The sequence below is a fragment of the Montipora foliosa genome, chromosome 3 (genome assembly GCF_036669935.1).
Source record: "Montipora foliosa isolate CH-2021 chromosome 3, ASM3666993v2, whole genome shotgun sequence".
Taxonomy (NCBI): Eukaryota; Metazoa; Cnidaria; class Anthozoa; order Scleractinia; family Acroporidae; genus Montipora; species Montipora foliosa.
Window position 1 is genome coordinate 16,504,687 of NC_090871.1, and position 17,500 is coordinate 16,522,186.

The 17,500-nt window shown below is 37.6% G+C and overlaps 2 protein-coding genes across 3 annotated transcripts in view; one reads left to right on the forward strand and one right to left on the reverse strand.

Annotated features, from left to right (window-relative positions):
* Positions 1-5,601, reverse strand: part of LOC137996923 (pre-mRNA-splicing factor syf2-like) — a 12,910-nt gene extending 7,309 nt beyond the window's left edge. The window contains exons 1-3 of the mRNA XM_068842564.1: positions 5,347-5,601; positions 4,598-4,723; positions 313-430 (exon numbers count right to left, since the gene is read on the reverse strand). Coding sequence (XP_068698665.1) covers positions 313-430; positions 4,598-4,723; positions 5,347-5,478 — 376 coding nt within the window. The 5' untranslated portion in view covers positions 5,479-5,601. The remainder of the gene's footprint in view (positions 1-312; positions 431-4,597; positions 4,724-5,346) is intronic.
* Positions 5,602-5,701: 100 nt separating this feature from the next.
* Positions 5,702-17,500, forward strand: part of LOC137996924 (acetyl-CoA acetyltransferase, cytosolic-like) — a 17,550-nt gene continuing 5,751 nt past the window's right edge. The window contains exons 1-7 of one of the 2 annotated variants that reach the window (XM_068842565.1): positions 5,702-5,922; positions 6,548-6,729; positions 11,444-11,561; positions 13,976-14,119; positions 14,681-14,731; positions 16,077-16,354; positions 17,051-17,161. In XM_068842565.1, coding sequence (XP_068698666.1) covers positions 5,718-5,922; positions 6,548-6,729; positions 11,444-11,561; positions 13,976-14,119; positions 14,681-14,731; positions 16,077-16,354; positions 17,051-17,161 — 1,089 coding nt within the window. In that variant the 5' untranslated portion in view covers positions 5,702-5,717. The remainder of the gene's footprint in view (positions 5,923-6,547; positions 6,730-11,443; positions 11,562-13,975; positions 14,120-14,680; positions 14,732-16,076; positions 16,355-17,050; positions 17,162-17,500) is intronic. The other variant, XM_068842566.1, reaches the window with a different exon arrangement.

A 17,500-nucleotide genomic window follows, 5' to 3' on the forward strand; every position in this document is an offset into this window, starting at 1 on the left:
CTACTGTACCAGTAGCTTCTAAAAAAGTATGCAGTAAATGCCTAATCTTGTACTCAAGACTACATGCATGTGAACAAACTGTAGTTACTTGAGGAGCAGTTAACGCAAGGAAGTGGGTAATGCATTATTAGCTTTAAAAGCCTTTATCCACTAGATGTGGTAATGTAAAGTATGTGGTGAATGACATTACCGGTATCCATTTTTTCAAGTGCACAAATGCATATTTGCATACAGGACACTATGCCCCTGGTAGCCATGTGGTCAATATTGAGCATAAATAAATTAAAATAAGGATAAACTTTTAAACGTTACCTGAAAAGCCTTCATCAGGATTTTTTTTCTTTCTCTTTCTTTCATATCTGTCTGCTTCTTCAGCTGTTGTCTCTAACATCTTAACCCTTTCATAATTCTCTCCACGAGATTCAGCTTCCTGGTACCAAATATAACATTTTTTTTGGAAAACAAAAATATTAGAAAAATGGCATTATTAAAAGTGTAGTGGTGTGACAGCTGACATACGGGTAGCAAGTAAATACATTTGCACGTAAAAGACTGCGAGACCCACAAAGCAGGATAATAAAGGAAACTCGACATTAAATGGCGATGAGGATAAGAGAAGAGAATGGCAGTGAACATTGGCTACAAACAGTTCCCAGAGTTCGATCCCAACAAGGACCCAGAAAACAAGTACACTCGCTTTGTGAAGTATGGTGAGCGGTTCAAGAACAACCATTTAAAGGCTTACTTGTACAACATTACTGACAAAGCACAACAGCAATCATTACATGTACTCCTGGATTCAGTAGGAGAAGCCACTTTGGATATCTTTGAACAACTCAGCAGCACAGGAACATACATGTACTTAGACGGAGCTATTAACACACTCAAAAACAAAATTTAATCTAAGGAATCCCAAAATAGGCTGTATAACATACACAAATTTTGATGCATCAGGCAACCTTAAGGAAAAGATGAAACATGGGATTCGTTTATACGACATGTATCAAAGCTAAGAGCGGAAGGTGAACACTGTGACTTCCCGCCTGGTTGGTTGGATACGAAAATTCTAATGGCTATTATCGAGAACAGGAAATCCAAGAGAGTCAGAAGGAAACTACAGAGTCAGAGGACTCAAAAGTGCCAATCAGCATGCCACAAAAGTAGACAACCAAGCACCAACAGAAGTCACTATCAAACAAGAAGTGGATAAGACATACATGTACATGTAGAAAAACCACATCTACAAGGGCCACAAAATATAAGAACTTTGTCTGCAGTTAATAGTAAGCGCACATCACTGGACTGTACGTATTGGCCAAACACAGATCGTTTTAAGCTGGTGACTGTCTTTCACTCACAGGTAAAATTTCTGTAACAGTTCTAGTTGTAAAGGAGGAAGGATGTAGTGGCATGACCCCTGACATACCGGTGGGGAAAATCTACCTAATGTATTATTTATACATGGCATCTGACAGGATGCGGCGATGCGGATCCGCATAATTCACTGAAATCCGCATCTTCCGCATAATTCCGATATTTTCCGCATAATTCCGATATTTTCCGCAAAAAACAGAAGAAATATCTGATATTAGAGATAAAGCAGCTCCTTAACATCCTCAAAAACATAAAAGCCGAAGAAATTGACTGTTTTGAAACGCTTATTTTCCTGAACATTGAAGAAAACACACCATTTCGTTCGCAAGATGAAAGTTCGTAAGAAAGATCGTAAGCAGTTTCCGCGCATTTTTTCGCCAATGAGCCTGGGCACTAGTTTTTGTTCCTACAGTGCTTTCCATTGGACGAGAAACAGTTACACTTCAGCAAATGACGTGACTGATAAGAAACGGCGCGTTCGATTGACCGTATTTCGGAATAGGATTACATGGAATACAAGTTAGAAATCCTTCGTTTTTACGGAGATTCACATTAAAAATGTCGAAAACCTGCGAAAATGGTATTTTAAACATATCTTTATTATCCTTGTTGCTTCAAAACGCCAGACATACCGTTTTGAATTCATCACTTCACGTATTCTTATTCCGGAATACGGTGAATCAAACGCACTTTAAGTCAATAATCAAGGGAATGGATCGCGCTCCAAAGGTATTACAATTTTGCTCCATTATCTCCAAATTGAAACAAAATTCATGATGAGAAACAAAATAATTTTTTATCGCGTTATTTATTTTACCAAAAGTTGCGGGAAAATCCCAACTGCTAACCCTTTTATTTCAACGGTGAAAGCTGGTCCCAAATTGATGACTCCTCCATGTATTTTAATCACAAAGGGCAAAAATTCAGTCACAAATGCGATTGTATTGGTTGCAATTTCGATTACGGATTTACCGTAAGCATGTAAATACATTGGACGGGCCTAATTATTAGTTTTATAACTTGTTTAAGTTTCCGCATAATCCGGTGTAATTTCCGCATAATCAACGCATGTTTCCGCATAATATGGCCAAAAATTTCCGCATAATCTTTAATTTTTTTCCGCATCCTATCAGAAGCCATGTTTATAAATCTATAGATTTGCATGTAAAAGACTGCGAGACCCATGAAGCAGGATACTAAACAAAGCTCAACATTAAAAAAAGCTCTACATGTACATGTGTACTTCAGAGTATCAAAGTAAACTGGAATGATCCCCTTTATAGTTCTGGTCATCAAGGGGCAGACAGCAGCATCAACTGGGACCCAGTTGTTCAAAGAATGTACAATGTACATGCACAAGTTTATCTAGTGGAAGTCACTATCCAGAATATAAACATAATTCAGGTTAATAATGTTTTCCTACATGTACATGCCTTTACATACATGAGATTAGAGTGTGTATATTCACCGTTACACGAGCAAATACAGAAATCTCTGCACAGCTTGAAAAACACACTGTAATTGTGCCAAATGAATAAAGTTCTATCAAAACCAATTCACAGTGCAGTTATTACAGCTGTAGTTTCCTTCACAGAGATTTACCAGCAAATAGCAACAGCCACCAGTTTGCTAATAATTGCTAATTACAGATTAAGAGAATGCATAATAACAAGTATGGGGTCTAACAGAAAACAGACAGGAAAGCTGATTGTGCCATCATCATTCTCCTCAAAGCTCTGCCGATATTTAGTAATTAATGTTGCAGTTCCCACAAGTATTTATATTCAAGGCACACTACAATAACAAAACGCAAAACAGACGACTTCCACAGCAACTAAAAGCCTGAACTTATCTCCCTGATGCACGAGAACCGTGCCGGATCGGACAAGTTGTAGGCCGGTAAATGCAAATAATGATATACAGTGTACAAGCCTAACTCTCCACGGCACCATGAGCTAAACCTCCGGCCAGCATCATGCTATAATGGAAAGAGTGTAGGCGGTCAAAATACAAATTTATGTACATGTACACATAGCTCAAGCCTCCTGATCTCCCTAGCACTACGAGCCGACTCTGCCGGCACGTGCTGGATCGGACAAGAACAAACGCAGATAGAGCATAAAATTGCATACATGTAGCATGAAAACGCCAAGGCTTGGGGAAGTCGATCATCCTCCTTAACCCTTTGACATCCAAACCGGCCTAAACCGGCCAGACTTGATATTTTACTCTCAGACTGTCTAACGCCAGACGATTTTACTCGTCAATGGGGAACCCCTGGGAGTCAATGGGTTAAAGCTCTGCTGATATTAATTTTAGTAAATAAACCCCTTCAGGAAGCTGTTACATTGGGTGGTAATGTCTGCAGCTGAGAGAAAAAAATGCCAAAAAATGAATATTAATTTTGGTTGAGAAGCAAAGCTTTGAAGGCAAATATAAAACAATTTTTGGGACAATCTCTCACGAACATAGAATGTCCTCAACGAACATAGAATGTGCAAAGTCTAAATAATGTGCATGACAGTGTTTTGTAAGTGCAGCTGGAATTTTTCTCTCTTTGAACAGTTGGTCTTTTTTATAGTCAGTAAACACAGTATATTACAGTAAATTATTATATTCTCTATTCTATGAAATGACTCAGACAAGTTCACGTATTTACGATTAAATCTCTACATGGAAGTCTTTTCGTAACTTTCTTCATCTTCAAAGATGTTGACCTCATAAAATTATTTTGCTGACTTTCTTGTACTTTCCAGAACAGCACTTGTGACCAGCTTTTTAATGTTACTATCACTAGACTCCAGTAAACAAGTTTGTTTTCTTCCATGTAAATGAAAACTCTTCCGCTGCCTTTTTTCCGCTGGCTTGTTTCTTTTCAAGGGAAAAAATCTCACTACAGCATTTTGCAGGGAAAATATTCACGCAAATGGGGGATATTGCGTGATAATTGTCCTGTGAGTCTGCACCACATGACATAAATTAGCCAATAAAATTGCCCAAAACCTAATGAGTGGGTTTATTAAATAAGGGTGAGTTACATCCTCCATACCAACCACATCAGCCATTAGTGTTTTCGAGTCCTGTGCCTCCTGATATTGTTTGGGGAAATGTGACCTTTGTAGATCATGAAATAAGGTGCTCTGGACAAACCAAGGTAAAGTCCCTTTGACTATGAATTACAGTAACTTATGAAGATGGGAATTTTGATCCCAATTGCAAGTACCTTTCTGGCCTCTTCCTCTTTGTTTTCCCATTCTACACGTCGCTGCATGGCTTCCCAGTTTGAAGGCAACTTTTTCCTTCGATCTTCTTCAGCCACTTCCTGGTGATTCAACTTGCGCGCCTCATTCTTAGATCAAAAAAGAAAACTAGTTCATGACTTAGCCCTTTTCTACCCAAGAGTACATGTAACACCTACAGATTTTACTCTGTCTAACACCAGACATTTTACACATCAATGAGGGTCCCCTTGGGCATGAAAGGCTTAACAAACACTATGTGACTGTTAACCCTTTACCGCCCGAGAGTGACACCTTAATACTATGCGTAATGCCAGACAATTTTACTTGTCATTAGGGACCCCCTCAGGAATGAAAGGGTTAATTAAACCCCAAAACCTCAAAGTTACAGTCTGTTATACAAAAGTTAGGGCTGCCCTAATATTTTCCACACAATGATAAATGATTTTGCAGAGTTTCAAGGATACAGGTACAATGTACTTGGCGTCCGACCATTCTGCAATATCACACTGTATGTAATATACACTTGAGAAGACCCTTCCAGAAATAAAAGAACGGTTGATTTCAGAGAAGTACAAGCACTTTCTCTCTGATGGTAAAAAGGGCCCTCCCTGAGCATTTAGGGCAGACTTTCCGATATCTTGCCATCAGCTACCGGCCTGATAGTCATCAGATGTCTTTTATTAGCCGGGTACGTTTGCATACTTTCTTCCTTCATCGCTTTATTTCTTACCCTCCTGAGGTGAAGATCTCGCAACCTTTTCATCCTTTCTGCGCGTTTTTCATCGGCTGAGTTCGATGACGAAGAAGACGATGGCTTCGCCGACGTCGTTAAGTAATCTTCGTTTCCGTTTTGTGTTTCCATTATCAATCACTCTGTCTACAAAATAAAAGTACAACAAAAAGGCTAGTAACAACCTCTCTGCTTCAAATCGATCGGAAAGGTAGGTAATTATACTTCGTGCCAGATGCTAGGCGACTATATGATATACTGGCACGAAGTATATACCGAAAGGTATGACGCTTTTGTATTGTGAGAAAGACAGTTCATGTAAGAACACACAGAAAATTCCTTGCCCCAGGTCATCCTCGTTTTCCTCTCGTATGATGGCGGCTAGTTCAGGATACAAAAATTCTGATGTTGTTATTGTGGCAGCAAGGCGAACACCGATCGGAAACTTGAATGGTTGTCTTAGCACTCTAAAAGCACATGAACTTGGTGCTATTGTCATCCGAGATGTCTTGGCACAGGCCAAGATTTCTCCCTCTGACGTGTCTGAAGTTATAATGGGCCAAGTTTTCACTGCGGGTAATATACATGTAAAAGCGTATCAATAGTTACCAAGAGTCTTTTATCGTCGATGACTTATCCCAAGAACTTTTTAGACCTTGGAGGGATCGTATTTTTTGCTAATTTCTAAATTGTAAATAAGCATAAAATTAATTTTTAACTTTTCGTTTTGAAAGTTTTGCTTCCCTACCTATGTTCGTGCGCGAAGCCTCAGCTGGAACGGAAATGGACGATCATGTACAACTGGGCACAATATTAATATGTTGTAGACCGAGACTCAAAACCTACTTAGTCAAACTATCTTTTGTCATGTTCCTGTAACTCGTAAAGCCATACATCATTTTTCATTTTTTTTATAATTTGTGAGATTATACACACATGTAACAGTAAGAAGCAGTGAGAAAAATACGTGTATTCAAAGAAAATATCATTTATTGGTAATCCATAAGGAGGTTAATTGTAATTTTGTTTCAATGGAAATATGCTATGATAGCATAATCATCTGTAACAACAGACGAGTCATGAATACAATGCTCACAAGTTCCTGTCTATCCAGTGGACTCACCATTCAACATGTATGTGTAGTGTACATAGCTTCATTGCAGATAAAATGCCTCATTTCATTATTTTCGTTTCCTTTTAGGACAAGGTCAGGGTCCTGCACGTCAGGCAGCAATGCATGCCGGTATTCCATCAACAGTTCCAGCATACAGCGTAAATATGTTGTGTGGTTCAGCTTTAAAGGCTGTGGCTTTAGGTTACCAAGTTGTTATGAGTGACGAGACAGCTGTTATTGTTGCTGGTGGACAAGAAAGTATGAGTCAGGTTTGTTGTACTGTTTAAAAAACGAGCAACAGTACCTTATTGGGGTTTAAAAACATGATGCACGGCCAAGTGGTTAAATAGACCCAGTAAAACATGTGCGGCAAGTTTTTTGAGTGGCTTAAAAAACATTCCACAAAAAGCATGTCCCTCTGGACTCAGAACAATGATTCAAATTGTGAGAGCAGAATATTAGCATACAAGAAATACAAGCTCTACCTTATTACTATTCTTTTTTATAAAGAATGACAAGGACTGGTTTATCAGGATTTAAAGCTTGTGCACATGACGTTTTATCGGTGTTTTTCTAAGGCTGTTAACAGACATTCCCAATCCTTTTTTAAAGAAAATAGGGAGTATTTTTTTAGTGATGAAAGCCCTCACACAATTGTTATCAAAGGCACGAGTCTGTAGGGGGTCTGGGGGTATCCCCCCCAGGAAATTTTGCAAATTTAGTTTCTCTCAAGTGGTATTTCCTGCATTTTGACTTCATTTTTGTCGTATTCTGAAAGGGCTTTATTCTTACCACTGCTTGTCCAACATTTTTGGAGCTGCTAAATCCCTAGGTACTTCGTGTATCCCCTATTATAGTGTATTTAAATTATAATGTATTCCCACGAAGTACTTACCGCTAAATCAAGTAAGACTGCTGGCCTTATGAGTCTGCACAATACGTGGTGTTCAATGGAGAGACTGGGCAAGAGATTATAGGATAAATAGAGGATATTACACGGTGGCGAGAAGATACGTGTATGAATTTTATGTTCGATTGGCAAGAACAATATCTCACGAGTGAGCAAAGCGAACGAGTGAGATATTGTTCTTGCCACGAGAACAAAAAATTCATATCTTTGAGCCAACGTGTAATGTTCTTTTTATTATATGAAGACTAAATATTGAATATGTCAGATTTTATTGTGTTTCAAAGTAGTCAAGTTTTACAAATACGGCTGGGCTTTATAAAAAAAGGCGGCAAAAAAAAGGCGGGAATCGTGACGTCATTGAACGATAGGACACTCACAAAGGTGACATACGGAAAATACGCCACTCGGGTCCCGGATGAAGTGGCGTATAGAATCTACGAGTGGTTTAGTTCCCAGTAAAACACTCTCCTCCATATAATAAATAGAGGATATTACATGGCAGCGCGGGGATACGAATTTTATCTTCGAGTGCTGAAAGTATCTCTCACGAGTGAGCGAAGCGAACAAGTGAGAGATACTTTCAGCACGAGATGAAATGTCTACATTTAAAACAACTTGTTTTATTCATTTTCGAAATGATGAAAAATTGTTCACCAACCACTAAAACACGCATGTTGTGTAACATGAAACAAGATATGAAAGTTATGAAAAACAAATCATGATAATGTAAAATTTGCAATAAAAATGTTAATGTAGTAGAGAAGAATTATATTAAAGCACAAAAGTATCATACAATGAAGAGGAAGCTCGCGTTTTATTGGCTAATCGTGTTCATTACCATGACAACAGCTATATCCTCACATGTGAAAGATAAAAATTATACGTTCACTGCATGCGGTGAAGATATGATGTTTTGGTAAAAGGAGAAATCCTGGTATTTCATCAATATCTATATAATAAGAAAGTTTAATACATGATTCTTTTATACTCAGATGGCAAAGATATACTTTAATTAAGATAGAAATTATGTGATAAAAATTAGGAGAGTGGGAGGCAACACATCAAATCGGGAGGGATGGAATGTTTGTGTTAGACTACATGTAATGTATTATTAACGAGTTTTTGAAATGAATGATATTGCATTCATCATCATCTTGACATCATTTATGCCATGAAATATTGAACAGGAAACATTTCTTCCTGTTTGCAAGCGGTGTGGCTCCTGTCGTTCTAATCTTGCTTGACTGGATGTGGTTTAGTAAGTCTGAATCCACCTCTTTTTAGGTCTGCTGGTAAAATAGCATTATGTCAAATATGTGTACATGTTTTCTTAACTAAAGTAGTCTTAAACTAATACAGTGCAACCACTTACTTCTTAACCAAGAATAAATTTTGATGAACTAATAATTTTTTTGTAAGCAAGATTTATGCTTGTAAAGAATGTAGATTTGGTTGCTTTAATGCTAAATCCTTCAACACTTAAGAATTAAAAGGAGCAGTAACTTCCTTGCTGTAGAATCAGTGGAGCTATGGTGATTCTCAGAATTAATAAAATTATAATTGTAGGTTCTTAGCAAATCAAATTCAAGATACAGCTGTTAATTGAGTACAATGAATAACGAAAGAACTTCTACATGTATGATGATTAGTGCTGAACATCTTTGATTCATTTCTGGCCTGTTAGTCAGGGGTTCTTATATTATGGGATGTTGCGATTTTTATTTATTTATTTATTTATTTATTTTTTGCCACAGAAAGAAGAAATTAAAATACAAATATGAACAATCAAAAAAGAGAAGATGGAAAGAAAAATTATTGAATTACATTGGTGGCGAGGAGGCCTAAAAGAAACTACTAAGCTTAATAATATGTAAATTAGGCCTCCCCAAGTAAAAGCATCTATCTACATGTATTGTTGACATGCAAGTTGGCAACGGAGAATACAATTGTTACAAACATTTAGTTATTTAACGTGTTGAAATATAAAGTAATGAACGGAAATTAAAAACAGTTTGAACTTACAAGTTGGTAATGAAGCATACAATAATTACAAACACTTAGTCATTTAATTAAGGTGTTGAAATATGTAAACAGTTGTGAAAGTAAAATTACAGGGTGAAAACAGGAAGAACAAAATACTTAATTTTCAGAATAGTTGTTAAAAAAGAATGACTTAAGTGCTTTCTTGAAGGAAGCTGTTGAGGAAGAATTCATTATATCAATGTCAAGAGAATTGTAAAATTTAGGTCCCTGATAGAAAACAGAAAATTGTTTAATGTTAGTCCGACAGAAAGGCAGACGAAATGCATGAGAGTTTCTTGAATAATATGTGTGAATTTGACTGTTTAGAGTGAATTTGCTAGCTAACTTGGGACGAAGAGTTCGAATTTGATAGGAGAACATGAATTGACCAAGTTGTAACAGGTTAAGATCATGGAATTTTAGGATTCCAAGTTTCTTAAAATATAATATAGGGTCAGAATGAGCATTAAAATGAGATTTATCTATGATTCTCCTCACTCTTTCACACAATAAACCTAAAATCACAACAAATCACATAGTAATTCATGACAAATCGCGAAAAAAAAAAGGAAAGGAAAGGAACTTTATTTAAGTGTCTAGTAGATTTAGCGCTGGAGCACTAATTGGGGACACTGTAAAGTGAAATTAACAATTAACACAACAAGTCAAATGTTGGTTTTTCAGGAGAGGGGAAACTGAAGTACCCGTAGAAAACCTCTCGGTGCAGAGTAGAGAACCAACAAACCCAACCCACATATGACGCCAAGTCGAGGAATTGAACCTGGGCCACATTGGTGGGAGGCAAGTGCTCTCACCACTGCACCATCCCTGCACCCCAAATTTTGAAATCAATTTTTTTTGTACAAAATCGCACAATTTACATAAGAAAAGAGTCAAATCTCACTTTTTCATAAGTTCTCTGATAATTTAAACATTATCTCAAGCCATTTTAGCTTTCAAAAGACATCAAAAACTGGAAAGAATGAACAAATCAACAAACTGGCGTTCTATGACTATATGTCATTTTACTTGTCAGGGACCTGTTGCTGGTTTTTGATAGTAAGCGATCGACTGCTTGGCAACAATCCATTTCTCTAAATAAACCAATCACAATCGTTTAGATATTCTCTGAAGGCACAGTATGTGGCTTGAAAACTGCTGGATCCAACTGCTGGATCCAACAATATGTACATTTTCTTTTACCTGAAACTACACGTAACATCCTCACGAATGAGTTTGTTGTTAAAATGCCTAGCGCTTCAAATCGCACCTTTCTGTATACATTTTGGTAAATGGTTTGAACCCAGGAGTCATATCATAACTAAGTAAAGTATGATCATCGTCCGGGTGAGTGAAGTCCTGAGAAGGACTGTTTGAGATGACACTGACTGACATTTCTACAACCTGAGCGGAAGTCATCTTCAGAGTCAAGACTCTGAAGATGACTTCCGCTTTGGTTGTTAAAACATTAGTCAATGTCATCTCAAACAGTCCTTCTCAGGACTTCACTCACCCGGACGATTGTACAGTAACTTTACTTAATTATGTATACATGTATAACAGGGAAAGAAAGTGCCCCAAAGAAACGTTTCATGTTGACAATGCTCTGTTGTTTTGCTCAATTGGTTGATCATCTTCGAAAGTTTGTGGTGGACAACTAGGCTGCTCCTTGAAGCTCAGTTATGTGACACTAAATCGGCAAAATTAGCTGTCTCTGATTTCAATTATTGTGAAGGAAGCAACAAATGATTTATTTCAGATATTTTCATCATTCCCTTGTGCGCAAATATGTTCTTGAACAGCAAGGAATGGACAACGGTGCTCCCCTTAGATCAAACAAACACCATTACATGTAAATTAGCTAAAATGAAATCGCATAATTTGCCGCATAATAGACCTTTCTTGCCACATAATAAGACTCGAAAGTGCCGCATTAATCTCCAAATTTTTTTTCGCATCCTATCAGAAGCCCTGGTTAGTAAATAATATTGCTTTTGTTATTCACAATAATACATTCAAAATGATTAAATAAAATGATTGTTTTTGTTTAGGCTCCACACTGCTGTCACATGCGGTCACCGTTGAAGATGGGTGACATGAAACTTGTGGATTCTATGATGGTTGATGGGCTTATTGATGCCTTTCATAATTATCACATGGGGATAACAGGTTAGAAGATTGAAAAAGATGATTGTTCTCAATGTATCATAATTGTAATTGCTGTTTAGGCAAGTCATGATCATTATGAAGAGTTTGGTTGGACTACAAGCTAATACTGTAATAATGTCATAGAGCATATCTGGCATGCATGTTTTTAGCTCTTCCATGAAGGCAACCTTTTGAGGGGATCAATGAAGGTTATTATTCCTACTAGGCATGAAATTTTTCACACATTTACCATCTTCAATGGTGACCTCATCCATGAACAACTGTAGTCATCCATCCTCATCCATGAAGATGGTCACTCATCTTCAATCACACAATGGATGAGGGGCCTAATAATCATCGTGAGTGTGTTACTGTGTTTAATTAATTAAAAATAAACCTGCTTTAAATATTATGAAATCCAAAAAAATGCTTGCAAAATTCATGCTGATGGTGTTAATAGTGACAACATTTACCTTTTGCCAAGTGAACATGTTTCAGAACCTGGTGACACATTTAGGGCTAAGTTTTTTTGGTTTTCTGCTTTGCTCCAAACTTTTTGTGTCAAGGTTCCACTTGGGTTTCCATTTGGAACTGATTTAAACCCTTTCCTTCCTGAGAGTTATACTTAGGGTGCATGCGATTGACCGTATTCCGGAATAAGAATACATGGAATATACGTTAGAAATCTTTTGTTTTTACGGAGATTTATGTTAAAATTGTCAAACATCCGCTAAAATTCTATTTTAAACATATTTTTATTATCCTTGCTGCTTCGAAACGCGCCAAACGTACCGTTTTAATCATCACTTCATGTATTCTTATTCCGGAATAGGGTCAATTGAATGCGCCCTTAATAGATTTTACTCTCGCTAATCCCAGATGATTTCACTTGCCAATTGGGGGCGCTGGGGGTGTGAATGGCAGGGATCCACATTCATTTTTTATCAAAGTCGTAAGCCGGGCAAGTACGTCTTACGATAGACTTGCCAGGACAAATTTTGGGTTTCCTGGGCAAAAATTCAGAAGTATAGAAAATGGTTGATAAAACTTGAGCATTTTACATTCTCACCAGAAATTACGGATTTTTGACTCTGGAGTATTATGATATTTGCACTGTGGGAACTCGATTTACAGTGGCTTACATCTGCCACAGCAACACATACTTGAATCATACAAAGTTACGATTCAAAGACCCAAATTTTTGATGCTCCTGTCAAGTGTCTTCCCCTAAATGCTACAAAGATTTTGTGTTTTCCCTGTTCATAAGCAGCAGGTTCTGCTCCACTTGTTTTCCTTTTTGCTGGAGGTGGTGAAACACCTTGTAACTAATGCCACATTATCAGCTGAGACCACGAGTCACCCTTTGCTCTTTGCTAAACAACTTGCTAACAACCATGCCAGTGGTGAGATACATGAAAATTGAGCCTGCAATCCTGGTCAAAGATGGTGACCAAACTTGAGATCTCAGTTCTGAGGAAAGCTGCATGTGGAAGTTTCCATTGAACGAAAAGTGATCAGAACGAAAGTACATTCTGTATTATATAACTTCATGGCTACAACTTAAGTCCAGTGCTTGGTAACCAGCCGGGCCACTTTCTTTGATTTCATCTTCGCTAGGGACAAAATTAAGTGGCATTGGATTTCCATAAGTTGAATGTCGGGAGGATTATTAAAACGACAGCAAAGCACTTTGGGTGAAGCTGGAGTCACATGGCAACAGAAAAATCAAACTGGTGTCTCATTATGGATTGATAATTTCAGAATTCTTAATTGTTAATTCCTCTTTGAATTTTCTACTTAAAGAATAAAAAGTTACATCATTCAGTAAAATTCAAGTTGGGAAAAAGAACTGAAATGTAGTCAAATTAAGAAACTTGTTATTTTACTCTCATTTCAACTTAAAGTTTGCACTTCGCAATAATCAGGCTGAGTTCTTTGTTATCATAGTTGCATATCGGGTGATTAAACCTCAACTTTTAGTCACCCTAGGCTAGTACGTCTTGAAGTCACCACAGGTGACCTGGTGATTGCCAAGTTTTAGTCCAGTAACATTTGATGACATTCATGAAAAGACATTTATATTAAAACTTCGCTTGTCCAACGGACGACCTTTGGAGGTACTTTACTCGTCCAGACAGGTTTTTAGTCATCTGGGATGACCAGAGAGCTGGGAATGTGGATCCCTGGTTAATGGTTTAACAACAATCATCTAGATCCACTCAAAAACTTTGTCCCTCTTAAAGTTCTGTAAGGTCCTCAATCAATGCCCCAAACTAAATCTGCAGACTGTGGTCACCATCAATTTATATTTTATTGTCAATCATCATTATCATTTATTATTAATTTTTAACTAACTTCTTACATTTGACTGTAGTAATTAGGACATGATAATTCAATGTGCATGAAGTAATCTTTTTGATGTTTTCATTCCGTAGCAGAGAATGTTGCAAAACAGTGGAAAATAAGCCGGCAAGACCAAGACGCGTTTGCGCTTCTCTCTCAAAATCGAGCCGAGAGAGCACAGAAAGATGGCCACTATGTCAATGAAGTCATCAGTATTCCTGTGAAAATAAGAAAAGGTAAAAACATCCCACAGTGATTTGCAGCTTAAAAGTAGTAGTCCTTCATCAAATTTAATGGACTGTATTAGTATGGAGAGTGAACTCATCGTCCGCTTTACCTGACTGTAATCCTTGGCACAGTGCTGAAATTAGAGAAAAAAAAAATGAGAAAAAAGAAATATAAAATGGAAGCAAAAATGTAATAGCCAAGGAAGTGGAAGCTGATTGGAAACCTAAGGGCCGATTTACACGGCTTACGACAGGCCCACGACATGATATACGATTGTTGTGTACGTCTGCAAAAATGTCGTAGCATTTTAAAACATGTTTTAAAACGCTGCGACAATCGTAAAGTCATGTTGTAGTCCTGTCATGAGTTTGTCGCATGCGACAAAATCGTATCGTGTAAATCGGCCCTAAAAATCTAGCTAGGGGAGCGAGAGGGAAGGGAACATGTGTTGGCTGTTGGCTCTCCACGATCCTTACGGACCTAGCAATTCAAAGCAATTTTCAAAGGCACCTGTTTTGGTGCAACAAAAAGTTAGTTTTCAATTTTGTTTGTTGCTTGTCTTTTCTTAGTGTGGTTTCCAAACATTGGTGCCCCAAAATCTCTGAAGCGTCTTGTACCAGGTGATAACTGAAATTATTGGAAAGTAGCTCAGATATTTTAGATCAGTTTTCAGTTGACTATCAAGATTGAAATTTAAAAGTGCTTTGATTTGCTTAACGGCACTAATAGTGATTGTCCCCCCCCCCCCCCATCCCAAAAAAAAAAATCTTTGACCTCTTCCAAAGCCAATCAGAAGCTAAAACAAATTTTTTTTTACTTTTTCCTGTTATGAACAATAACTACACAGAGTAATAACTTTGTTTTTAATTTATGGATTGAGCAGTTTTCAGTATTAACAATAGTTTTATTATTTTCAAATTTGCGAACTACATGTAGTAGCAGACATGAAATAATTTTCAAGTAGAAACACACAGTTTTGAGTTTGCAATACATGTACATGTTTCGGATTTTTCAACATTCATCATCAGTTGCGAATACAAATGAACTGCTAGTCGGTGTGATATAAAAGATAGCTAAATAGGAAGTATGAATACTAAATTGCAATTTGAATATGGGGCACTAGAAAATACAATGATAGAAAAACAATGGGTATTTTTTAATTTTTCCATGTCAAATACCCATTGTTTTTCTATCATGATTGTATTTTCTAGTGCCCCATATATATTCACGTTGTTATTTAGTATTCATACTTCCTATTTAGCTATCTTTTATATCACACTGACTACAACAAGTTGCAATTTAATTGTTGAAACACTTTCATTAAAAAACACCTTTTCTAGCTTCCATTACTCGCCGTATCTAGAATTTAAACCTTTCCCACTTCCCCTCCCCTCTCCCCCTTTCAATGTTGACTGTTTAAGTTTTCAGCATTTTTTTGTCTTGCTAGCAACACTGATAAGGGGGGAAGGGGGGCTGCAGTGTGAGAGATAATAGGTACATTGAGAACGCCCCAAGAAGGTGAAGTGTCTCCACTATTTTTGCAACTTGTTGTAGCGGTTCATTTGTGTTTGCAACTGACGATCGATGTTGGTCATCCGAAACATGTATTGCAAACTCAAAACTGTGTGTTTCAATTTTATTATTTGTGAAAATATTTCCATGATTTATTTAGCTTTCCCATAATTACAATACATAGTGATTGGCTGAAGAACTTCACACCTTTACCAACATTTCACCAAATCAACAGTTACCGGTACATGTATTATAAACTACATAAACTACATGTACTTTTGTGACTTACTGTCATGACAATTGGCTCATTATTTTTCTTCCTGTTGTTATCTACACTTTTGGCATGACTGGCTAAAGTAAATACCCTTTTTTTGAACATTGCAAAATTAAAAATTGCTTAAGAGTTTCATTGGGAAACTGGGCTACTGTAGAATTCACTGTAAATAATTACAGGAATGATAGACGTTAAAGAAGATGAGTTTCCACGTCATGGGACTACTTTGGAAGGTCTTGCTCGTCTCAAACCCTGCTTTCTTCAGGATGGTACCGGGACAGTGACTGCTGGGAACGCCTCAGGAGTTAACGATGGCTCTGCTGCAGTGGTTCTGATGACATATGCTGAGGCCTCCAGGCGAGGCATAGCCCCATTAGCTCGCATTGTGGCATGGGGCCAGGCTGGTGTGGACCCAGAAGTGATGGGTACAGGCCCTATACCAGCAACTTGGAAAGCTGTAAGTCTTAAACCTGGTTTATATCCTATAAAAGATTTTTGGGGTGCAATGTTGTGGAATTTCTTTACAAGTTTCGATGGGCAAGTCCGAATACAAGTAATAATTGAAAGTACTCTATGATACTAGACATCAAAACATCTCACAAGTGGTTTATTATAAAAAGATAATTTCTGAAAAGAAAGATATTTTGGGGAAACTGCGACAGTTTGTTCATGACATGCAGGGTAAAAATGAGGCTTAGTTCTGCAACTGAACAAATAACCAAATATAGAAATAACTATTAGCGCACGATATCATGGAATATTTGAACTTGTCTTGTGCGCTTTCTGTTTTAGAACTTACAACCTCAGGGACCTGTTGTGTTGACAGCTCTATTGAATTTTATTAAATGCGCTTAGAGAAACTATCCACTTTAGTGTACGTCTTCGAAGACGCACTTTATACATTGTACTATACGAATTTAACAGACGCAGAAAAATGTTTGGCCAAGTTCGTCCAAACGGACCCATCACCCCATCTTTACACTTGACGGATAACATACTTGGAAGAGGTGCGTAATTCGACTGGTCAGATTATGCATCTCTTGGATAAAAACGGCCATTTTTGGTTACATACGAAGAAAAGCGCGCGACGAAAACGGCCTTTGAGTAGTTTCACAGTATTTTATTGAAATTGATCCATTTGATTTTACTTCAGCTGCAAAAGGCCAACTGGCACATCAGAGATGTTGACTTATTTGAGGTAAATGAAGCATTTGCAGCTCAGTCTTGCGCTGTGATTAGAGATTTGGGTCTTGATACGCAAAAGGTATGTCAAACATTACTTTTATAATCACAGTACATCTACACATTCCAGCACTCGGCAAAGTCCCTTTTTGACTTATGGCTGTTTCTGCTTTAGGTGGCCTCATACACCATTAGCCTTTTAAAACATCACTGCCAAGCCGTCCACTTCTGCTGGAGAGAGCGGCACAACCCCTACTCTTCTCGAATAGTGTGTAGGTTCTTTAACGTCCCACGGGGAACTTATGAACATGGAAGATATTTGTGAGACGCGGCCTTCGGTTTATATTCCTTATCTGAGAAGACTTGAAAGTCTAACCATTTGCAAATGAAACTGCAAGGGCAGTACTTTCTCCTCAGTTAT